Source organism: Sinocyclocheilus grahami, unplaced genomic scaffold (assembly GCF_001515645.1).
Source record: "Sinocyclocheilus grahami isolate Dianchi unplaced genomic scaffold, SAMN03320097.WGS_v1.1 scaffold259.1, whole genome shotgun sequence".
In the NCBI taxonomy this organism is placed as follows: domain Eukaryota; kingdom Metazoa; phylum Chordata; class Actinopteri; order Cypriniformes; family Cyprinidae; genus Sinocyclocheilus; species Sinocyclocheilus grahami.
In genome coordinates this window covers 1,606,035-1,626,722 of record NW_015505438.1, presented here as the reverse complement: position 1 = coordinate 1,626,722, position 20,688 = coordinate 1,606,035, and the positions used below count along the sequence as shown (strand labels likewise).

The following is a 20,688-nucleotide window of genomic DNA, read 5'->3' as shown; positions in this document are numbered from 1 at the left end:
GTAATTAAATGCTGCAGAATATTGAAGTGCAAGAGTGATCTATTTATGACCGTTTAAAGACACTAAAGGATAAATTCATAATTTACATCGGCTACTTTGTGCGCACTTCCTTAATGGATGGAGGCATCAGAGAGCATCAATCAATGAAATCTTCATAGCATGTTCTTGACAATTAAATTTTTTTATGAAAGTATTTGCACTCTTTTTTCCCAAGCTATAGCTTCTATACAGAAAGGACGTGAACTTTACCCTTCATTTTTTTCCTTACTTAATTATTTTAGGGACCTTAAATGGCTCAGCTATGGAAAGAGTAAGAGATCTCCACTTAGAGTTGTACTCACCAGACCTTCAAAAAAATGACATTTTTGCCATGAAGTAAAGATGGTGATAGTATATTATCACTATTCACTAACGGCATATTGGCACCATAGTAGGCCATCTGTCATTGCAAAATATGGTTCTGAAAAAAAATATGCTTAAACCAGTCAGATTTGCTGGTCTTACAGTAGCTGGTTTGACCTTTAAAATCATTGCCTACAAGTTGTCGTTCTCATATGATTCTACAGTATATCTGTTTGTTGATTCTTTTGGCTTAAGCGAATCGCTGGCTCTGAAGGTAGTTAGACGATCCCTGGAGTGGAGCTTTCTTTTTTTTAACTTCCCCTAAAGCATAGTTTGATGCCTTAGCCAGCACATCATGTTCCAGTGTATCAGCAGAGTCAGACAGGTTTAATGAGCTCCAATTGCACTGATCTCATAATGAGGATTGTCATACAGCGAGAAAGAACCAGAGCTAAGATTGAAGGACAGGAAGAGATAATTGTTGTTAGTTCCTCTTCTAGTCACGATTGTGTGTGGGGAAAACTGGACTGGACTTATGGGTATACTTTGTGTTATATCAGTATTGGCTGCATCTGTTGGAATTAGTTAAGAGCACAAGCTATGTTTCCCATCTGAAAAAATCACAGCCTCATCCAGCTAGTTAAAGTCTTGCTCAGGGATGCTCAATCCCGTTCCTGGAGATCTAATTACCTGCAGAGTTCAGTTCCAGCCCTGCTCAAAAACAATTGTCTGTAATTATGAAGTGCTGCTGAAGATCTTAATTGGCTGGTTCAGTTGTATTTGATCAGAGTTGGAACTGAACTTTGCAGGAATGTAGATCACCAGGAACAGGATTGTGCACCTTTGGTCTAGTTGGCTTGGAGCTCTTAAACGGACCTATTGAAAAGTGCCAAAATCCATCTATAACCAAACAGACCAGGTTAAGATGTAACCCTGGCCTGGTCTGTTGTCTGGTTATAGAGGGATTTGGGGCACTTTGCAGTTGGAGCTCCAGGCCAACTAGATCACCTTAACCCTGCTGTTTAAGGCTGGTGTTTATTTTTGTCTTATAATTATTATTTTTTTATATTACATGAGTAAAAGTACTAGTTGTAAAAGCCTAAGTTGTAACATAAAAACGACAGCTTCCCCAAGACTATGAGTTTACACGCTTGACTAATCTGTTATGGAAATTAATCATAGTTTTACTACAAATAAAACAAAAAAAAACATTGTTAATGCAGTTAACCCATGGTAACCACAAATTAACCATGGTTTTGCTACACTAACCATAGTTTAACTATGGTATTTGTATGTGCTTAAAAATGCTGGGTTAAAAACAACCCAACTTGGGTTATTTGACAACCCAGCACTGGGTAAATATTGGACAGAACACATGCTGGGTTATTTTGACCCAGCTGGTTGGGTTAAATGTTTTTACCCAGCATGCTGGGTTGTTTTATTGAAGTCAACTATTGTTTAAAATTACTATATTGCTGACTTAAATTTAAAATCACACACAGAATTATTAGAGGCAACAGCAGTAATCGAAAGATGAACATTTATTAATAAGCAAAAACACCTATGGACCAAAATATAAGACAAATGAAATTTATTTGGGTGAATACCGCATAATTTACAATATTACATTATTAAAACAAACATTTCAAAAATCGTTTTAATTTCGTTCTCTTGAATCCCTTTTCACCGAAAAGGGGCTGCTGTTCGCAGTTGATTAAATAGTCTAGCTAAACTGTTGTAGTCTTGTGGCAACTTCTTAGTATCAACTTGGCAACATTTAAAAAAAAAATGCTTAAAATCTAGTTTTAAAGTGGGACTGTGTGGTTTTGGTTCTAGAACAAAAAGTAATATTAACCACAAACCTTTTTTTACTCTTAAATCGAGTACTTGTATTCCAAAACTTCCATTCTTGAAAGAGTCCATAACTTGAAAATACTAATTGCTAAAAACTGAAACACTATATAGGTAGCTTTCATGCATCAGAACTGCAAAGTTCAAACTCCTCAAACTGCTGTATGCTTCATCTAGCATGTGTGCAAGACTCTTACCCACAGTAACCATCAAGAAATGGTGTTTGTCTGTCACTTATCAATATATTTACTCTTGTGGACAACACTTTTATCCAAAGCAACATAGCCTACATTGCAGTAAAGGCATATTTTTTCTTAGTATGCATGTTCTCTGGAAATCAAATTCACAAAAAACAAGTGAGTTGCAAGAACATAAAAATGTAAACTAATGTTGTTGTTTTTTTTTCAATGTCTCTGCAGGAATCCTCATATTCATTTGCACTGAAATGCCTTATTAGCCTCTCCACTGTAATTCTGCTATGTCTGATCATTATGTACCACGCAAGAGAGATTCAGGTAAGTAGCCGACTCAGCTTTGGAAGCCATAAACAAGAGCAGAGATTGAGACAAGAGCCTAAAAGATTACAGAGGAAGCACTTATGCCAATTCCTAATGACTTATGGTAGCAGCAAAATGAAAACTTGCCCTGGCTTTTGTAATTCCTGATATCTGCATTCAGCGTCTGTGCTTTTTTTTAACCTATCCATTAAGAGGTCTTTATAGAGAAGACACTGATTTTGATTAATGATGGTATTACAAGTGGGGCTTATGGCTAGTAGGAGATGTAATTTAATACAGGCCTGTCAATCAGTTGCTTTGTGAGCATTATTTAATGACTTGGAACATCACATGATGGTCAAATTACTGAATGGATGAACAATTAAAAAACCTTTATCCCTGATTGCAGGTTGTGTACATTACATTCATTGAAACAAAAGAGAAGAAATCCATATTATAGTCATAATACTAAAACCACAGAGAATGCTTTCAGATAATATATTCTTTATATTGTTTATATTGTATTATGTCAGTTTATATATCATATGTTAATATGTCTGTATACTGTATGTATGTGTGCGTGTGTATATACACACATACAGACATATATATTTTATGTAATTTCAATTTTAAATGTATTTGTTTATATTTTTGTAATTATTATATTATGATATATTCTAGTACTTAATATATAACATAATTTTAGACTATTAAATAGCATCTAAACATGTTTAAAACAAGGTAAATGTACCTGATAGAAATGTATAGTGTGTGTGTGATTGTGTGTTTGTGTACATATATGTACATTTATAGTTCAATCAGGTAAATTTAATCTTGTTTTTAAAATGTTAATAAATTATTTATATGTATATTTTATATTATAGTTATATACTTTTATATAATATATTGTGTGTTATATATATGTAATATTTCTAATATCCATTCTCATACAATTCTTTCAGGAAAATTAAAGATGTTTGCATTTTTTAATGACAAATTGCGTTTATGAAGATCATAGTTATGCTGCAGGACCCTTCAATGCCTTCAAATTTGTTGTTTCTGTCTAACGTTTAGCTCTTTATGGTTGACAATGGAGCAGACGACTGGCGGATAGCCATGACGTACGAGCGTATCCTGTTCATCGTTTTGGAGCTGCTGGTGTGTGCCATCCACCCCATTCCAGGTCAGTACGTCTTCACCTGGACAGCCCGTCTGGCCTTCACCTACACCCCGTCTGTGGCGGATGCAGACGTGGACATCATCCTCTCCATCCCCATGTTCCTGCGGCTGTATCTGATTGGCCGGGTCATGCTCCTGCACAGTAAGCTCTTTACGGATGCCTCGTCACGCAGTATCGGAGCCCTCAATAAGATCAACTTTAACACACGCTTTGTCATGAAGACTTTGATGACTATCTGCCCAGGCACAGTCCTGCTGGTTTTCAGCATATCATCATGGATTATTGCTGCCTGGACTGTGCATGTCTGCGAGAGGTGAGATAAACCTTTGATTTCTGAAGAAACACTGTTTGTACCTGGAGTAGTAAAGGAATATTCCACCTAAAAATGAACTCAACCCTCATGTTGATCTAACTTTCTTCCTTCTACACTGTAAAAAAATATTTTGGAAACACTTCACAGTAAGGTTCCATTTGTAAACAGTAGTTAACTACACTAGTTAACATTAACTAACAATGAAAGTGCAGTGAAGTGACATGTGGCCAAGTATGGTGACCCATACTCGGAATTAGTGTTCTGCATTTATCCCATCCAAAGTGCGCACACACAGCAGTGAACACACACACGGAGTCATTTTTTGCTGCGGCGCCCGGGTAGCAGTTGGGGATGCTAATAAATCAAAAGTTGGATCTATTAATATTTTATTGACCTGAGCTAACATGGACTAGCAACGAACAGTTGTATTAACTACCGTTAACAAAGATTAATAAATACTTCAATGTGTTGCTCATTGTTAATGTTAGTTAATGCGTTAAATATAGTTAACAATTGGAACCTTATTGTTAAGTGCTACTGATTTTTATTTTTTTTTTGAAGTCGCAAAGATTATTGGAGTAGTTTTTACAAGAAATTCTATATAAGTCTTTCTACTTAAAAATTTCGTGTTTAATTTATTGTTTTACTTGCCATTTCTTATAAATAGCTAGTAAATTTCACAATTAATTTGTAAAAAAAATAAATAAGTAAACAGGTAAAAATTGTTTCCTACACCATTTTCAGTGTGTGGAACACAAAATGTGAATTTCTGATGAAAAATCTCTGAAAATATCTATTTTTCACATATTGTAAGTGAATGAGGATGTCAAGCTCCAAAATGACAAAAAAAAAGCACCATTAAAGTGCCACATTTCACTCATGCACTTCATTTCCATGTCTTGTGAAGTCATTCAGTAAGTTGTGTGATGAACAGATCAAAATTATAACCTAGAGCCAAAAAGCTGACAGGCTGTTTTTGTGGTCCGTACGGTTTTTCTAGTCCATTTCAAAGTTTATTAGATGTAGGGGAACAGTGTCTTAAATTTCAGTCTGTTTCTCACTCAAAGCTATTATATGGCTTCAGAAGTATTGGAATATGGCACATATTTGGACTGTTCGATACTTCTATGGTACTTTTTTTGTTATTTTAAAGCTTGACAGACCAAGTCCCCATTCACTTTTATTATAACGAGAACTCAGGATATTCTTCCACAGAAAAGAGAATGTCTAATGGGTTCAAAATAACATTTTTTGAGTTAATAATGGCAGATTTTTCATTTTTGAGTGAATAATTCCTTTATGTAGTTCTCTCCTTCCAACGCAGTTGGTCAAGACCCAATGTTGTTGCTTTTAAATGTGATATCAGTGCAAGCGGATCTGTGCGTGTTTCATTGTTCATGGTTTTGTTCTATGTTTCTCCCACATGGCTGCTGCTGGATAGGGGTCCAAAGTGAGTCTGTGATCTGCAAGGAAAAACTACCACTTGGCTCTTAGCTTCTGCTCATCTCTCTTGATGAGCTATACTGGCAAATAGGGCTGGGCGATTTTCCCGATTTTATCGATTAATTCGAATGTATTGTTTTGCCACGATTTTATTTTTTAGAAATCGAGGAATCGCGATTTTGAATAGAAATATTACCAAATGTTAGAATTAGACACTTTGACAATGACAGTAAAGAGAAACGAATGATCCAACCGCATATTGGCGCCCGTGAATAACCGCTCCCGTGTGACCATTAATATAGCGCTAAGCGCCATTCACACAGAATGCGCTTTTGTGTTGACAAAGATGCGACACGAGCAGTGGAATAGGTAAAGCTGGCAGTGAACTTCTTTTAACTTGAGCGCAGTGTTTTTATAATGGCGTTTCATGCATGAGACACTGCAAGAGACGCGAGCGCAACAGTCAAACACATCCATGTTTACACAGAAAAAACTATGGAAAAGCAGCGCAATCTAATAAAAAAACCTGTAAAGAACTACTACTGTATGTCTGATATTTCATGTTTGCATCATGGTGACAGACTGAAAGCTGCTGTTGTTTACTATTAAAAACAGAACTTTTATAGTTAATGATAGTCTACTGGTGTTATATTTTCAGTCATTTTGAATTTGAATTACCGTGACTTGAAATGTTTTATTTCTGAACACAAAATATGTATAAGACAAGATTGTACAATATGTACTTGTAGTTTATGCATCTTTTCTGCAAAGATATTTAACAAGTGATTTTTTTAACATTTACATCATGTTGACAACTTCATGTGTGCTGCACTTAGAATAGAATTTTCTTTAACTAGAGGGTTAATAAAGAAAATGCAACCTGAATCATGTTGTAGTTACATTTTCAAGTTGACTTGTTAAAAATCGTTTAAAAAAAATCGAGAATCGGTCAAACATTCTCGAAAAATCAAGAATTACATTTTTTGCAAAATCGCCCAGCCCTACTGGCAAAACAGCAAATTGCTGGCATCCTGGAAATCCCAAATTCTGTTTATATCCAAATTCAGATCCATGTGTTTTCTCCTGTAAATTGTCTGTCATCTTATAGCCTCTGATATAGAGTGGCCTTAGTGTTGGGTAATTACATTTTTGAGTCATTCTTTGGATTTTGGGATTTTCACACAGCTGACACCATGTGTCAACATGGTGGTCATCATGTTCATGGCAGCCTGTTCTTTTCCTAAAGCGCTGTCAAATATTTGACCTTTTCTGGTGCTCTAAAGTGCTATTCTTACCAAGATACCATCTTGGCCTAGACCTCGGGGGAGAGTAAAGATCCAGTATGTTGTCATGACCCATAAACATAGAGAGAGTAGCACAGCTATGCTAATCAGGTCATCCTGAGCCCTTTAGCCAGGTTCTGCGCCCACTTCTTACCCATTAGACTATATGTGCTATGTCATCCACCTGCTATTTCTTCACTGTACTGCGCCACAACAATTGTCCATAGTGTACAGTATATATGGGTTTTCTTCAACTACGGCCACATTTAACCCTGACTTATAGAATATAGACATACTTTTCACATCCCTGTAAGTTTATTTAATTTGTGTACTAACAAAGTTTAACAGCTGACATAAATGCATCACAGGAGAATTGCTGTTTTTTCTTTTTTCACCAGAGTTTAACAGCATTCTATTCTAAACATTTTCCCCACACAAAATTACATAATTTGTGTTGATAGTGATATTTTTCTTTGTTTCACTAAGGTCGATTTTTATCAGTTGGTCATGATGCAAATTATGCCACAATGGAGTACTGGTATATTTTTTTACACACATTAAAAAAAATAATAATGAAATAAAAATTATGAAAACTGTTAAATGAACGATATTGAAATATAATTTTTCTTTGATGATTATAGAGTTTAAAATACAATATTTTTATTTATTTCACAAATGTTATGACTGAAAATAATTAAGTAATCTTAAAATGAATGAATTAAATTAGTTTTTTTTTTAAATTTTATATTAAAAATTGTCTTTGATCTTCCAAGCTGTTTAATGGCAGTCAGCGGGTGTTGCAGTTCATCAGTCCAAAAGAAGTGAAATAAAGCGCATCCATCCATCATAAAAAGTGCCTCACATGGCTCCGGGGGTGAACAAAAGCCTCCTGTAGTGAATCGATATGTTTTTGTAAGAAAAATATCCATATTCAAAATTTAATAATCAATTTAATCTAGCTTGCGCCAACAGTTGTACACGGAAGCAGCTCCGGGAGGATGACGTAAAATGTTGACGTTGCGCATGCGCTGGTGAGTCTCGTGAAAACCCACGTTTATTTACAGGAGCAAAGGAAGCAAAGTTTCCTTACTTTAGCAAAGGAAAACCAGTCTCCTCTTGTCTTATGGAAATCTCCTGAGATATTCTTCTTTACAAATCCTTGTTTTGTACTTGCGCCAACAGTTGTACACGGAAGCAGCTCCGGGAGGATGACGTAAAATGTTGACGTTGCGCATGCGCTGGTGAGTCTCGTGAAAACCCACGTTTATTTACAGGAGCAAAGGAAGCAAAGTTTCCTTACTTTAGCAAAGGAAAACCAGTCTCCTCTTGTCTTATGGAAATCGTCCGACATTCTTCTTTACAAATCCTCGTTTTGTACTTCTAATTCGTGACCGTTGTTTTGTTTTGATCTCTCCCCTGCGTTTCTGCGTGCGTCACTTCTGAGCGGCACATGCGCAACGCCGTCATCCTACGTCATCCGCCCGGAACTGCTTTTGTGTACAACAGTGAGCGCAAGCTAGATTAAATTGATTATTACGTTTTAAATATGCAAAAATGCATCGATTCGCTATAGGAGGCCTTTGTTCACCTCCCTGGAGCCGTGTGAGACACTTTTTATTATGGATGTATGCGCTTTATTTCACTTCTTTTGGACTGATGCACTGCAACACACGCTGACTGCCATTAAACAGCTTGGAAGATCAAAGACAATTTTTAATATAACTCCGATTAAATTCATTTGAAAGAAGGAAGTCATATTCACCTAGGATGCCTTGAGGGCGAGTAATTCATGGGATACTTTTCATTTTTGGGTGAACTAACCCTTTAAAAGTGTCCGCAGTTGTTGAAACATCCATATCTTCAATGAAGTTTATTTTTCTTACCCCATTTTTCTTGTTTAACAAAATTTGTGTGGTTTATACTTAAAACAATATAGATGTTTGTTTTTCAGATAAATGTATCTTGTTTTAAGCATGCCCAGATACTGTTAATGGAAAGACAGATTTAGAAAATGGTCTTTTTTTGCAGTGTGGTTGAGAAAAAGTGCTGAGGACATTAACTAAGCTAATGTGCTAGTCAGGTGTCATGCTAGCTTGTTATTTTTCTGTATTCTCATGTCTTGTGTAGGAGTTACAGTGGATGAATCTGTCGGAGGAAGGGAGAGGTGCTTTATCAGCACCTTTAGAACCCTCCGAGACTCTGTATTTCCCTTTGCTTCACCCCTAAATGGCCACAGCTACTTCTTCACTTTAAATCATTTGTCGGCAGGCTAGTCGACAGTCCTCGTTTAATAGCACTCAAGCTAATGAGTCCTCAGTTCAATTCGTGGGCATAGAAGCTGGACACTCACTGATTGATTAATTCGAACATAAATGTAGAGTTACTCCGTAGTCAGCACATGGACATATTGTTCATGCTGATGGAACATGGATTTGAGGCCAAGAGAAGACCTTGTTCTGAAACTGACATCTTCATCATTTTTTTATTGTTTTATTCTTTACATTTGGTGTTTGGGGTGAATGTTTCTGGAACTGAGTGGACTGTTTTGTTATAAACGCTGGAAGAATCGACATAGATGGTATGCTGTACCCTTTACAGAAATTTGCCATGGTAACCTCCAAAAGTGTCACCAAAAATATAGTTACTGTGATTATTGTTGCTACTGTGCAAAGCTTTCAGAATGTTTCTGCCATTTTATTTAAATTTTTTATCAGCAAATACCAAGTCACCACTGATTTATTCTAGTAGCAGTTACTGTAGTAACTGGCAGTTACAGTGGCAAATTTCTGTATGGGTCGAATCTATGTTTAAGATTCTGTAAGATGTACAAGTGAAGCTCTCTGAAGTTCTCTGTTTTGAGATAATGCTAAAGTGCCTTGGTTGAAATTGATTGCCTGAACGCTCTTATGTGCCCCATACTGTCAGAGCAGTGCATTATCTGAGTTCATGGCAGCTTTGGATTTGGTTACACTGCCAGCATGTTTTTCCATATAGCTGTTTTATGCTCGTGTAATGGACTGTGACTCCCACAATAGTTTTACACAGACGCATTCTCCACACCAGACCGAGCTAGAACACTGGGGAACAAGAGCAAGCCATCTAATAGGCCCTGGCTGCCCTCTCGTTCATACGAGCAGGACAGCACTTCTTTAAAATTATGTATACAAAGGCACCTTGATTTATATTTGGACTGTCCGCCTTTTTATCCAGTGCGGTCAGGCCTGAATATTGATATATGCTGCTGCATTCAATACTTGATATTGATATTGCACTTTAGGTCGCCTTTAAGATTACCCTTCAAATGTAATTGGGCTTCTCAAAGACCCCTAATGCAAAGTGTACCTATATATTTGAGCTGTGCAACAGTGCTGATGTGCAGTGCTGCTCAAATTTCAAAGGGACTGTTTGTATTTAAGTTTTGTAACTATAGTATGGGACAAATCTATGAAAATCTATGAAGATATGATTGCAGCAGCACAATGTATTGAGTAGGTATGAGAGTAACAAAAAAAAAAAATTCCCAGGTTAATTTTGTTTGTAAAGGAAAAATGCAGCTACTATTGTGTTTATTAATTTATTTAAATGTTTAAATTATTAAAAGAATATAATGAATTAATTTAGATCATATCCTAAACTGACATACTATGCACATGCATTTTTTTTTCATTTCATTTTGTTTGTTAATGTAAATTTTATTATATGTAATGTTATATTTATTAATTTATTTAAAATGGTTGAAATTATAGAAATAATCTAAGTCATTCATTAATTTACATTTTAACCTGAACTGAGGTACAAGAATCCCTCTTAAGTAATTTGTTCCTCAACATAAATATAGCCACTATTATAGGCATTCATTTATAATGTTTTTTTAAATAATCAAAATAATAATTTAGATTTTGAACTAAGGTACAAGAATCAATTCTTCAAGTATTTTGCTTTAGTTCATTTTGTTTGTCAACATAAATGTAGCTACTTTTATATTTCTTAATTTATTTAAATTATTTTAACAATGCAAATAAAATTTATTAATTTAGATGTTAACCTGAATCTAACCCCCCCCCCCCCCCCTCATAATTAATATTAATTACATTTAGTAAAATAAAAAAAATTTAATTTTTTTTTTTTTCTTCAAACTCGTACTGGGTGCACCTTTGAAGACTTTTCTTTTTGAAAATGTATCCTATAAGGTATTGATTAGCCACTCTTATCAAATTAATCCCAGTATTTTCTTGTCATTTTATCTCATCAGATACCATGATAAAGTGGAAGTCACCAGTAACTTCTTGGGAGCCATGTGGCTGATCTCCATAACCTTCCTGTCTATTGGTTATGGAGACATGGTGCCTAACACATACTGTGGGAAGGGAGTGTGTCTCCTTACTGGAATCATGGTGCGTCTCTCTTTGATGCACAAGTCTTACAGTTAAGACATTCATGTTCTTGCAAGTTTATCTGCACATATCTTTACAGTTATTAGTGTCCACTCAGCCATAACATCATCAGACCATAAAGCCATTTTGTAGAGGAACTGTATATAAAAAATTCTATTTTTGAGATATTTACACCCTTGTGAGTTTATCCGCATATTTTTTACAGTAATTAATGCCCACTCAGCCATAACGCCATCAAGCTATGAAGCCATTTTATAGAGGAACTGCATTTAAAAAGTGATTTTGCTATGATGTGTTGTGTGTTTGTGTGTGTTTTCAGGGGGCCGGTTGCACTGCCCTAGTGGTGGCTGTCGTAGCCAGGAAGCTAGAACTCACTAAGGCTGAAAAGCATGTCCATAACTTTATGATGGACACTCAACTCTGCAAAAGAGTGAGCATGTTTTAATATACAGAATTGTAGCTAAGTGAAAACCAAGTAAGTATAAAATAAATGTTAGACAGAGCAGTCAAACTCGCTGCAAAAAGCACTTTGGGCCAAATGTTGATGCCATAAAGCCATTTTGTAGAGGAACTGTATATAAAAAATTCTATTTTTGAGATATTTACACCCTCGTGAGTTTATCCGCATATTTTTTTACAGTAATTAATGCCCACTCAGCCATAACGCCATCAAGCTATGAAGCCATTTTATAGAGGAACTGCATTTAAAAAGTGATTTTGCTATGATGTGTTGTGTGTTTGTGTGTGTTTTCAGGGGGCCGGTTGCACTGCCCTAGTGGTGGCTGTCGTAGCCAGGAAGCTAGAACTCACTAAGGCTGAAAAGCATGTCCATAACTTTATGATGGACACTCAACTCTGCAAAAGAGTGAGCATGTTTTAATATACAGAATTGTAGCTAAGTGAAAACCAAGTAAGTATAAAATAAATGTTAGACAGAGCAGTCAAACTCGCTGCAAAAAGCACTTTGGGCCAAATGTTGATGCTGCAAAAGCTGTGGAAACTAGCCAACATTCCCTTGATGCGATCATTTTCTAGACAAAACCTGGCATACATATCTCACCCATATCGCTAATTCACCAGAACCTTCCAGAGTCTACAAGTAGCACTTAATGCTGTATTTCAAGAGCATTCACTTTGAATATTATGGCGTAGTAAGTTACCAAACATACTGTACATCTTTCTGTCCGCACTAGCTGTAGTGATGATTTAAAGAGAGAGTTCACCCAAAAATGAAATTTCTGTCATTAATTACTCACACCCTCATGCTGTTCCAAACCTGTAAGACCTTTGTTTATATTTAGAACACAAATTAAGATATTTTGGATGAAATCCGAGAGCTTTCTGACCCTGCATAGACAGCAACGCAATGGACACGTTCAAGACCCAAAAAGGTAGTAAGGACATTGTTAAAATAGTCCATGTGACATCAAAAATATTGACTTTATTCAACATTTTCTTTGTGTCAGTTGCATTGCTGTCTATGGAGGGTCAGAAAGCTCATCAAAAATATTATAATATACTTATAATATAATATACTTATAATATACAAATATATAATATACTTAATTTGTGTTCAGAAGTTGAAAGAACATCTTGTGTGTTTGGAACGACATGAGGGTGAGTAATTAATGACAGAATTTTCATTTTTGGGTGAACTGTCCCTTTAAAAAGTTTCTTATCTGGACTTAATTTGCTCACAGGTGAAAAACACGGCTGCTAATGTACTCAGGGAAACATGGCTAATCTACAAACACACAAAGCTTGTGAAGAAGATTGACCATGCCAAGGTCCGGAAACATCAGCGCAAGTTTCTGCAGGCCATTCACCAGTACGTATTTTTGCAACATTTAATCTTTGGAATCTTCCTTTTGCTATGTGTGCTGTCTGCATTTGTATTTTATATGAGATGAGATATAAATCTACATTTTATGGTGCTTAAAACTGGATTTAGTTCAAGATCTCGCTTTCCAATTTAGGGAATCTACTCCCATAAAGTTTTTGATATGGAGTTTTGGAAACGGAATTGAACCTTTTAGACTGAATAGACTCAACCTCATATTTCCTTTCTAATTAATTGCCACAGCATTTTAGGATCTTGGGAGTTTTACCTGTCAGATCATGGGATGAAATCTTGATGCTGATGATGCCAAACATAATTGTGTGCATAAATAACCAAATGCACTTTTTGGTTAAATATTACTGTCTTGGTGAGATGTTAATGTAAACTCAGTAGCATTGTCTTAAGTAAATGTAAAAAAAAAAAAGAAGATTTTTCTCACAATATCAGTCCAGTGCATTGGAACTTAAAGTGTAAATGCAGCATGCCACTGCCTATTATCATGTTAATATTGATCAAACAGTAATATTGGCAAAGAAGAAGAGAGAACCCACTCACTGCTGTTAATTATTTCTTTGTTCTCTATTGCTGACTGTCTATTTGTTTACTTAATTGAGATATACTCAAAGGCTACATGCCATTGCTTTCATTTAATTTGTTATATTTATATTAATATTTCACTTTTTAAATAAAAGTGTGTTTCATAGCATATTAGTTTATGCTTTGAAACTTTTATGGAGCATAATGAAATATCTTTGGTATTGTGACATCCCTAGTGTACTGTAGACAGTAACCTGGATGCATGATAGAGAAAATGTTTTTTGTATATATTGTTCAATATGAAAAATTGGCTTGACAAAAATGTTGCTAAATGGCCTGGCGATGCAAATCATATTTATTTATTTTTATTATTTTTTTCAAGTCAGTCATAAAAGTTTGAAAGTCTTTTGGTGTGGTGTGCAACTTTGAACTTTGGTTTTTAAAAAAATGTATTCTGTGTTCCATTTGTTTTGCCTTAAATCACTGCAGAGCTCAGAAGTAAGTCATGTCTTCTCTTTTTCCTTACCATTGGAACCCTTTTTCATTTTTACAAGTCTTATTCAGCAATATCAACCAACATGATTTGAAGCTGGGCACCATTTTTATTTAGCATTGATATCCATTAATGGTGTGTGTTTGGATGAATTACATTTACACGGTTTACTAACCTGTTAAGGTACTTGGAGGGAAAGGTTCTTCACATCTTCTCAGCTTCAAATTTATCAGATGCCACAATGTCAGAAATTCATTCATCTAGCCTGTACCAGATTTCCACAGAACCTCGCACTGCACTTTTAGTCTTTTAGATTCTTTTAGTCGTACCACCGTGTACAATCTGCTAGTCTGCTGGTCTGCAGTGTTTTCTTGCAAACACAAATCTGTTGCAAATCATTCTTATGGAGATACTTTCAGAGAAATACCAAATGTGAATGTTATTAGACTGCATGGGAAGTGTAGACACAAACTTCAGCATTTAGTACTCATTTCCTTTCCCTTGGTTGGTTCGCTTTTAAAAGGGACAAATCACCAAAGAAAAGAAAATAAATCAATTGTAATTTCCTCAACATTGTGTTGTTCCAAATGCATATGACATCTTTAATTTAACAGTTTATTTTTTTTCAAGAACGTGAAAGTTTGAGAAAAATACGGATGTTTAATTTGTGAATTGTTCATTTTAATCAGATTGAACTGAGTTGAATTAACTGGTTGACCATTTAATAAGTAAAAATAAATATAAATCGTTAAATAAAATACTAGCTACATTTATATTGACAAACAAAATTAACTGGACAAAAATCCTCAAAAGAAATTATTTTTGTACCTCAGTTCAAGTTAATCTAAATAATTTATTATTCAATAATAATACTTTATAATATTATCTCAATTTATCTTCATAAACAAAATTAACAACAACAAAAACTCAGGACTGATTCATGTATCTCAATTCAAGTAAAAATCTTAATTATTTTATCTAAATTATTAATATTAATTATTTTATTAAATAATTAATATTATTTATTTTTTTAAATATACAATAATGAATAAAAATACTTTTATGTTTATTGTACCTCAGTTCAAAATCTAAATTAATTCATTAGTTATATCATTTAAATAATTGAAATCAATTAATAAATACAGTAGTAGCTTCATGTTCACATGAAAAAGAGTGACCAGTGCATTATACAATTTTTTTTCTTTTTGTGTTCCACAGAAGAAAGTAAGTCATGCAGTTTTGGAACAACATAAGGCTGATTAAATGATGAAGAGAATTTTAGTTTAAAATAGTAGTTTAGTTTAGCTGAACTAATCCTTTAAGCGCAGTAACATTTTCTGGCCATGTTATAGGTCCTCTGATGTGAATCGCCAGTCCTGCCTCTGTTTGGCACGCGGTCAAAGTGAAAGTGCAACTGCTGAGCACCACAATTCATTTATAATGTATTTGGCCTTCACTTTTACGAGACCACATAAACATTCCCTTGCTTAATGCATACAATCATAAAATTCTATAAATATCTGCACATGAAATGCTTCATAAACTCAGCAAATCGGCCTGTGTTGTGGAGAAGGTAACAACTGCATCTGGAGTGCAGGGAACTATGGAGGTCTGGGTACAGAAACAAACAGACCAATTTTGGCCCTCCCAAAATTGAGAGTTCATCTTTGAAACAGTACACGCACATGTGAAAAAGTATACAAAGTGTCCACCTTTTATTTTCCATAAAGCTTGCACACTTTAGTTTTTCACACTTTAGTTTTTCACACTTGTTTTTCGATGGGAGGGGGAGAGTTTGAAGCAAATGGCTGGTTGGGGTTGGTTTAGGTTGCTTTGGAGAAGACCGTATGTTTGAATAAGACACGAAAAGCCATCACGTTATGTTTATATTCTGCATGTGAGTATCATTGACAAACATTTTTCTCAAGAAATTGTTGTAAGGTCTGACAAAATTCCTCGTTCTACAGTTACAAAACTCTCCTCGCCATCTCCCCTTTCCTTTCCGGGTTTTGTTTGAGGTGTCCTATAGAGGAAAGCCCAGCTATGTGTATCTAGAGAGTTTCTGGTGTTAGCTCTCTGAATTCAATAGGCACTGAAATTAGGTTCATGCTAATGCATCACTGCTAGCACATCTGTCATTACCATGGAGCACAAACCGTGTGTCCTCCCATTCTGTGTCTTTATCAGTTAATCTGTTTCCACGTTACACCAGCTCCAGTCTGACACGATATAATGAATGTTTTCTGCTACATCCTATTGAGTTTCAATGTATGCCGTCACACTGTTGACAAAGGTGGTGTTTGGGGTGTGCTTCCGCACATTTTGCACCGTTCTTGCTACAATAAAGCTTTTTAGTCATGACGTCAATTTGTAGGCCTGTCTGCCAGCTGCAAAAAAAATATAAGGGGTTTTTAAAATAGCAACTTATAGTTTATGGTTTTTGATTTACAATTAAATTGAAGTCTGTGATTAACATAAGCTTATTTGACTTTCAGGGTTTTTTTTGACAATATAAATTCAAACATGAATTCTGGGGCCAGTTGCATAAAATTAGCCTGTATTGACAGTGTCTTAAAGGGTTAGTTCACCCAAAAATGAAAATTAGGCTGTTTTATGCACCCCTGAAGCATCCTAGGTGTATATGACTTTCTTTTTTCAAACGAATCCAGTCTGAGTTATATTAAAAATTGTCTTTGATCTTTCAAGCTGTTTAATGCCACTCAGCCGGTGTTGTATTGCTTCCGTCCAAAAGAACTTAAATAAAAATCGCCCATCCATAAAAAAAAGTGTCTCACACGGCTCCGGGTGGTGAACAAAGGCCTTCTGTAGTGAATCGATGCGTTTTTGTAAGAAAAATAACCATATTTAAATGTAATAATCACTTTAATGTAGCTTGCGCTCACTGTTGTAAACGTAAGCCGTTCCGGGGGAATGACGTATGAGGTAGACTTTGCGCAAAAAAAAACAACGGTCAAGAATTAGAAGTACAAAATGAGGATTTGTAAAGAAGAATGTCGGAAGATTTCGATATAAGCCAAGAGAAGACTGGTTTTCCTTTGCTAAAGTAAAGAAACTTTGCTTCCTTTGATCCTGTAAACAAACGTTGGTTTTCCCGAGACTCACCGGCGCATGCGCAACTACACTGCCCAAAACTCGCGTTTGAATCATCAGTGACAAATCCTTTAAATGAAAACTTTAAAATGATTTTTTCACAGCACTAAGTTGATGTATACCCTCAGCGACCAGCACAGACCAGCTATAGGCATGACTAAGCGGATATCGTCCTCTTTTGGAAGACCAAACTAGTTTCGCTTTCACAACGAAGCACACAGCGTCTTCACGACATGGCTGCAGCAGCAACAATACTACAGTGAGAATAAAAGTTACGCCTTCTTTCTTTGCGTGAACATTTGGGCGGCGTTATGCAAATCTTCCCACATAGTGAGGTAGACATGTGGGGGCGTGTTAGAACGAGCCGTTTTAGGTAGGTGTGGTTGACTCTTAACTTTTATAAAGAATATCTCTTTGGATTTGAGATACAGGATACAGATCTTCTTTATGCACCAAGAGCTTGTAACACTCCAAAGAGAAAGGAAAAATTTAAATCGCATCATATGACCCCTTTAAGAACTAGTTTAACCAACTAGCAGTTAACCAAGGGGTAATCAGTCTTATATTTTGGATTCAGCTTAGACTAATCTACATTTTAATGTAACCTAATTTAAAAAATTTTGACCAGTCTTAAAGGGATAGTTCACCCAAAAATGACAATTTTATGTTTATCTGCTTACCCTCAGGGCATCCAAAATGTAGGTGACTTTGTTTCTTCAGTAGAACACAAATGAAGATTTTTAACACAAACCGTTGCAGTCTGTCTGTCATATAAGGGAAGTGAATAGGAATCACGGCTTTGAGAGTAAAAAAAACATACACAAACAAAACCAAATTAAACCCTGCGGCTCGTGACGATACATTGATGTGTAAAGACACAAAACGATCGGTCTGTGCAAGAAACTGAATAGTATTTATATAGTTTTTTACCTCTGATTCACGCAATGTCCGAACTGTTCGAACTCTCCCGAGCGCGTTCTCAACAGCAGGTGCTTGAGGCATCTTCTTCTTCTTGCTTGCTTTACGGCAGATCGCAGATCTTATAAGTGCATTACCACCACCTATCTCTCAAGTGGACCATTGACACTCTATCTACAATCTCAATTAGGAATGCCTCACGCGCCTGCTGTTGAGAACGCGTTCAGGAGGAGGCGCCGCCGCTCAGGAGAGTTTGAACCATTCGGACATTGCCTGAATCGGAGGTAAAAAAAACTATATAAATACCAAAATTAGATGACTAATATTTAAGTCCATTCTAAACCTTTTATGCAATCAGCCCCTTACCACAAGTATGCGAGTTTTGATGTAATAAAATATAATTGTTCATGCCCTACAGGTTTTGAAACATTAGCTGCCCCACATTTTTTGAGATAGCATTGTTCAGGTAAAATGGGCCGGCTGATCAGCAAAAATGGGCCAGTCAAACTGCAAAGTGAAATAGAGACATTTCTGATAAAAACACATTTGATTATATTTAATTTTATAATGTAACAGTGTAACATTGCTTTTAAATTACATTAGAACATCAATTTGAATTACATTAAAACATCAATTTCATCAATAAAATAAATTTCATGAAAAAATGTAAAGGTGACACATTATGCCCCTTTTTACAATATGTAATATAAGTCTCTGGTGTCCCCAGAATGTGTCTGTGAAGTTTCAGCTCAAAATACTCCACAGATCATTTATTATTTAATTTTGAAAATGCCTATTTTGAGTGGAAGCAGAAACACGCTGTTTTTCGGGCCTGTGTCTTTAAATGCAAATTAGCTGCTGCTCCCCGCCCCTCTTTTCCAGAATAGAGCTGCGCCTTTACAGCTCATACCTGCTAAAAAAAACATCTGCTTTGGTTCTGATTATCATGTTTTTCGCGCTGAAATCATGAGTTTTAAGCCATATGAGTTTAAACTTCAGATATAAGGTTTTCTGAGCGCACACATCCGAAGCACACGGACAGAAAGCGGCTGTCACAGCATGCGAGTACTAAACTAAGTTCTCATTCACACACAAGTTTACGTTAAAAACACACGAGTTACGAAAACAGTCGGTTATGTCTGTGAAGGTAAACAGCTGGGAAATAAATCGCTTGTTTATTTTAGATCTGTGTGGCAGCAGCAATATACAGTAGCCTAAATAAATCAATAAATCCACTGCTCTCTTGTCTCCTCTGAGGCTAGGACTCTAAATATTGTTCTGTGCTCGTCTGTGCAGCCAAAGACAGAACAGTTAGCATGTTTTGCTCAAACTTTCGCCATTGCATTAGAGCTGGTACACCGTTGTCGCTTGCAAAATCAAAATGATAGCGCTGTGGGTGTAAACTTACAGATTAAGGGGCGGAAATCTGACCCGCTCGTTTTCTCAGACTCTTGCAGAAAAAGGCTTACCAAAACAAAGTGATTGGGGTAATCTTTTTCACGTTTCCTTGGTTGGTAGATGCACCAGGGACCTGATTATAACACTTAAAACCTGGAAAAGTCAGATTTTCATGATATGTCACCTTTAACAATAACAAGTAGTGTTATGGCAACAGTTTAAAAGTTAACAGCCAATGACTATAAATAATTTCGAAGAGAAGAGGTAAGACACTCAAACCTTTTAATTAATTTAATCAATAAAACATAAATTTCATAAAAAATTTAACAATAACCTGAACAACTAGTGTGTGTGTGTGTGTGTGTGTGTGTGTGTGTGTGTGCGCGCGATCTGAAGGTTTTTCAAAAACAGTCTTGACAGATAAAGCCGTCATCATCAAAAATGCCAATCTCTTCACCACATACTCTTCAACACACATAAACATGCCTCACTAACACGCACACACAAACATAGTCGAGCACACATAAACACACATCACATACAAACGCATTTAGAAGGTAAAAAAAAAAGGTAAAAGGTGTCACAAATTCAATAATACAATATATTAATAATATAAATAATTTTTAATAAGACAAACCACCAGAATTTCTGTTTAAACTCAACTCAGAAGGTGGCCCATTTTAACTGAAATTAATGGCTCATTTTATCTTAACACATTCAGGTAAATTGGGCCAGTTACTAAAAATGCTTTTTTTATATAAAAATCTGGATTATTTAGCAAAGTCAGCATTTTATCTCACAGAGGCCATCAAGACATGGGTTATTTCTAAACGTGCATTTGTTTTTATTGATTTATCAACCTTATTATTGAGAAGTAAGATTGGATATGTCAGGCCACTCAGCTTGCTTTTTTTCTGGCCTGGTCTCAAAATGAGGCATTGCCCCTCACCCCTGAGCAACCTCAGACCAATAAAATCATTTGCTAAATATCAAGTACTGTTATGGCAACAGTTTGAAATTCTTTGCAGTCATTGGCTGTTAACTTTTAAAGAGATAAGACACTCAAACCTTAAATGGCCCATTTTACC

At 35.7% G+C, this 20,688-nt stretch overlaps 1 protein-coding gene across 1 annotated transcript in view; it reads left to right on the top strand.

The window, feature by feature from the left end:
- The window catches only part of LOC107598990 (small conductance calcium-activated potassium channel protein 2-like), a 37,902-nt gene that overhangs the window by 14,758 nt on the left and 2,456 nt on the right, over positions 1 to 20,688 (top strand). The window contains exons 3-8 of the mRNA XM_016290471.1: positions 2,613 to 2,708; positions 3,765 to 4,183; positions 11,162 to 11,303; positions 11,623 to 11,733; positions 13,004 to 13,131; positions 14,170 to 14,178. Of these exons, the coding sequence (XP_016145957.1) occupies positions 2,613 to 2,708; positions 3,765 to 4,183; positions 11,162 to 11,303; positions 11,623 to 11,733; positions 13,004 to 13,131; positions 14,170 to 14,178 (905 nt within the window). The remainder of the gene's footprint in view (positions 1 to 2,612; positions 2,709 to 3,764; positions 4,184 to 11,161; positions 11,304 to 11,622; positions 11,734 to 13,003; positions 13,132 to 14,169; positions 14,179 to 20,688) is intronic.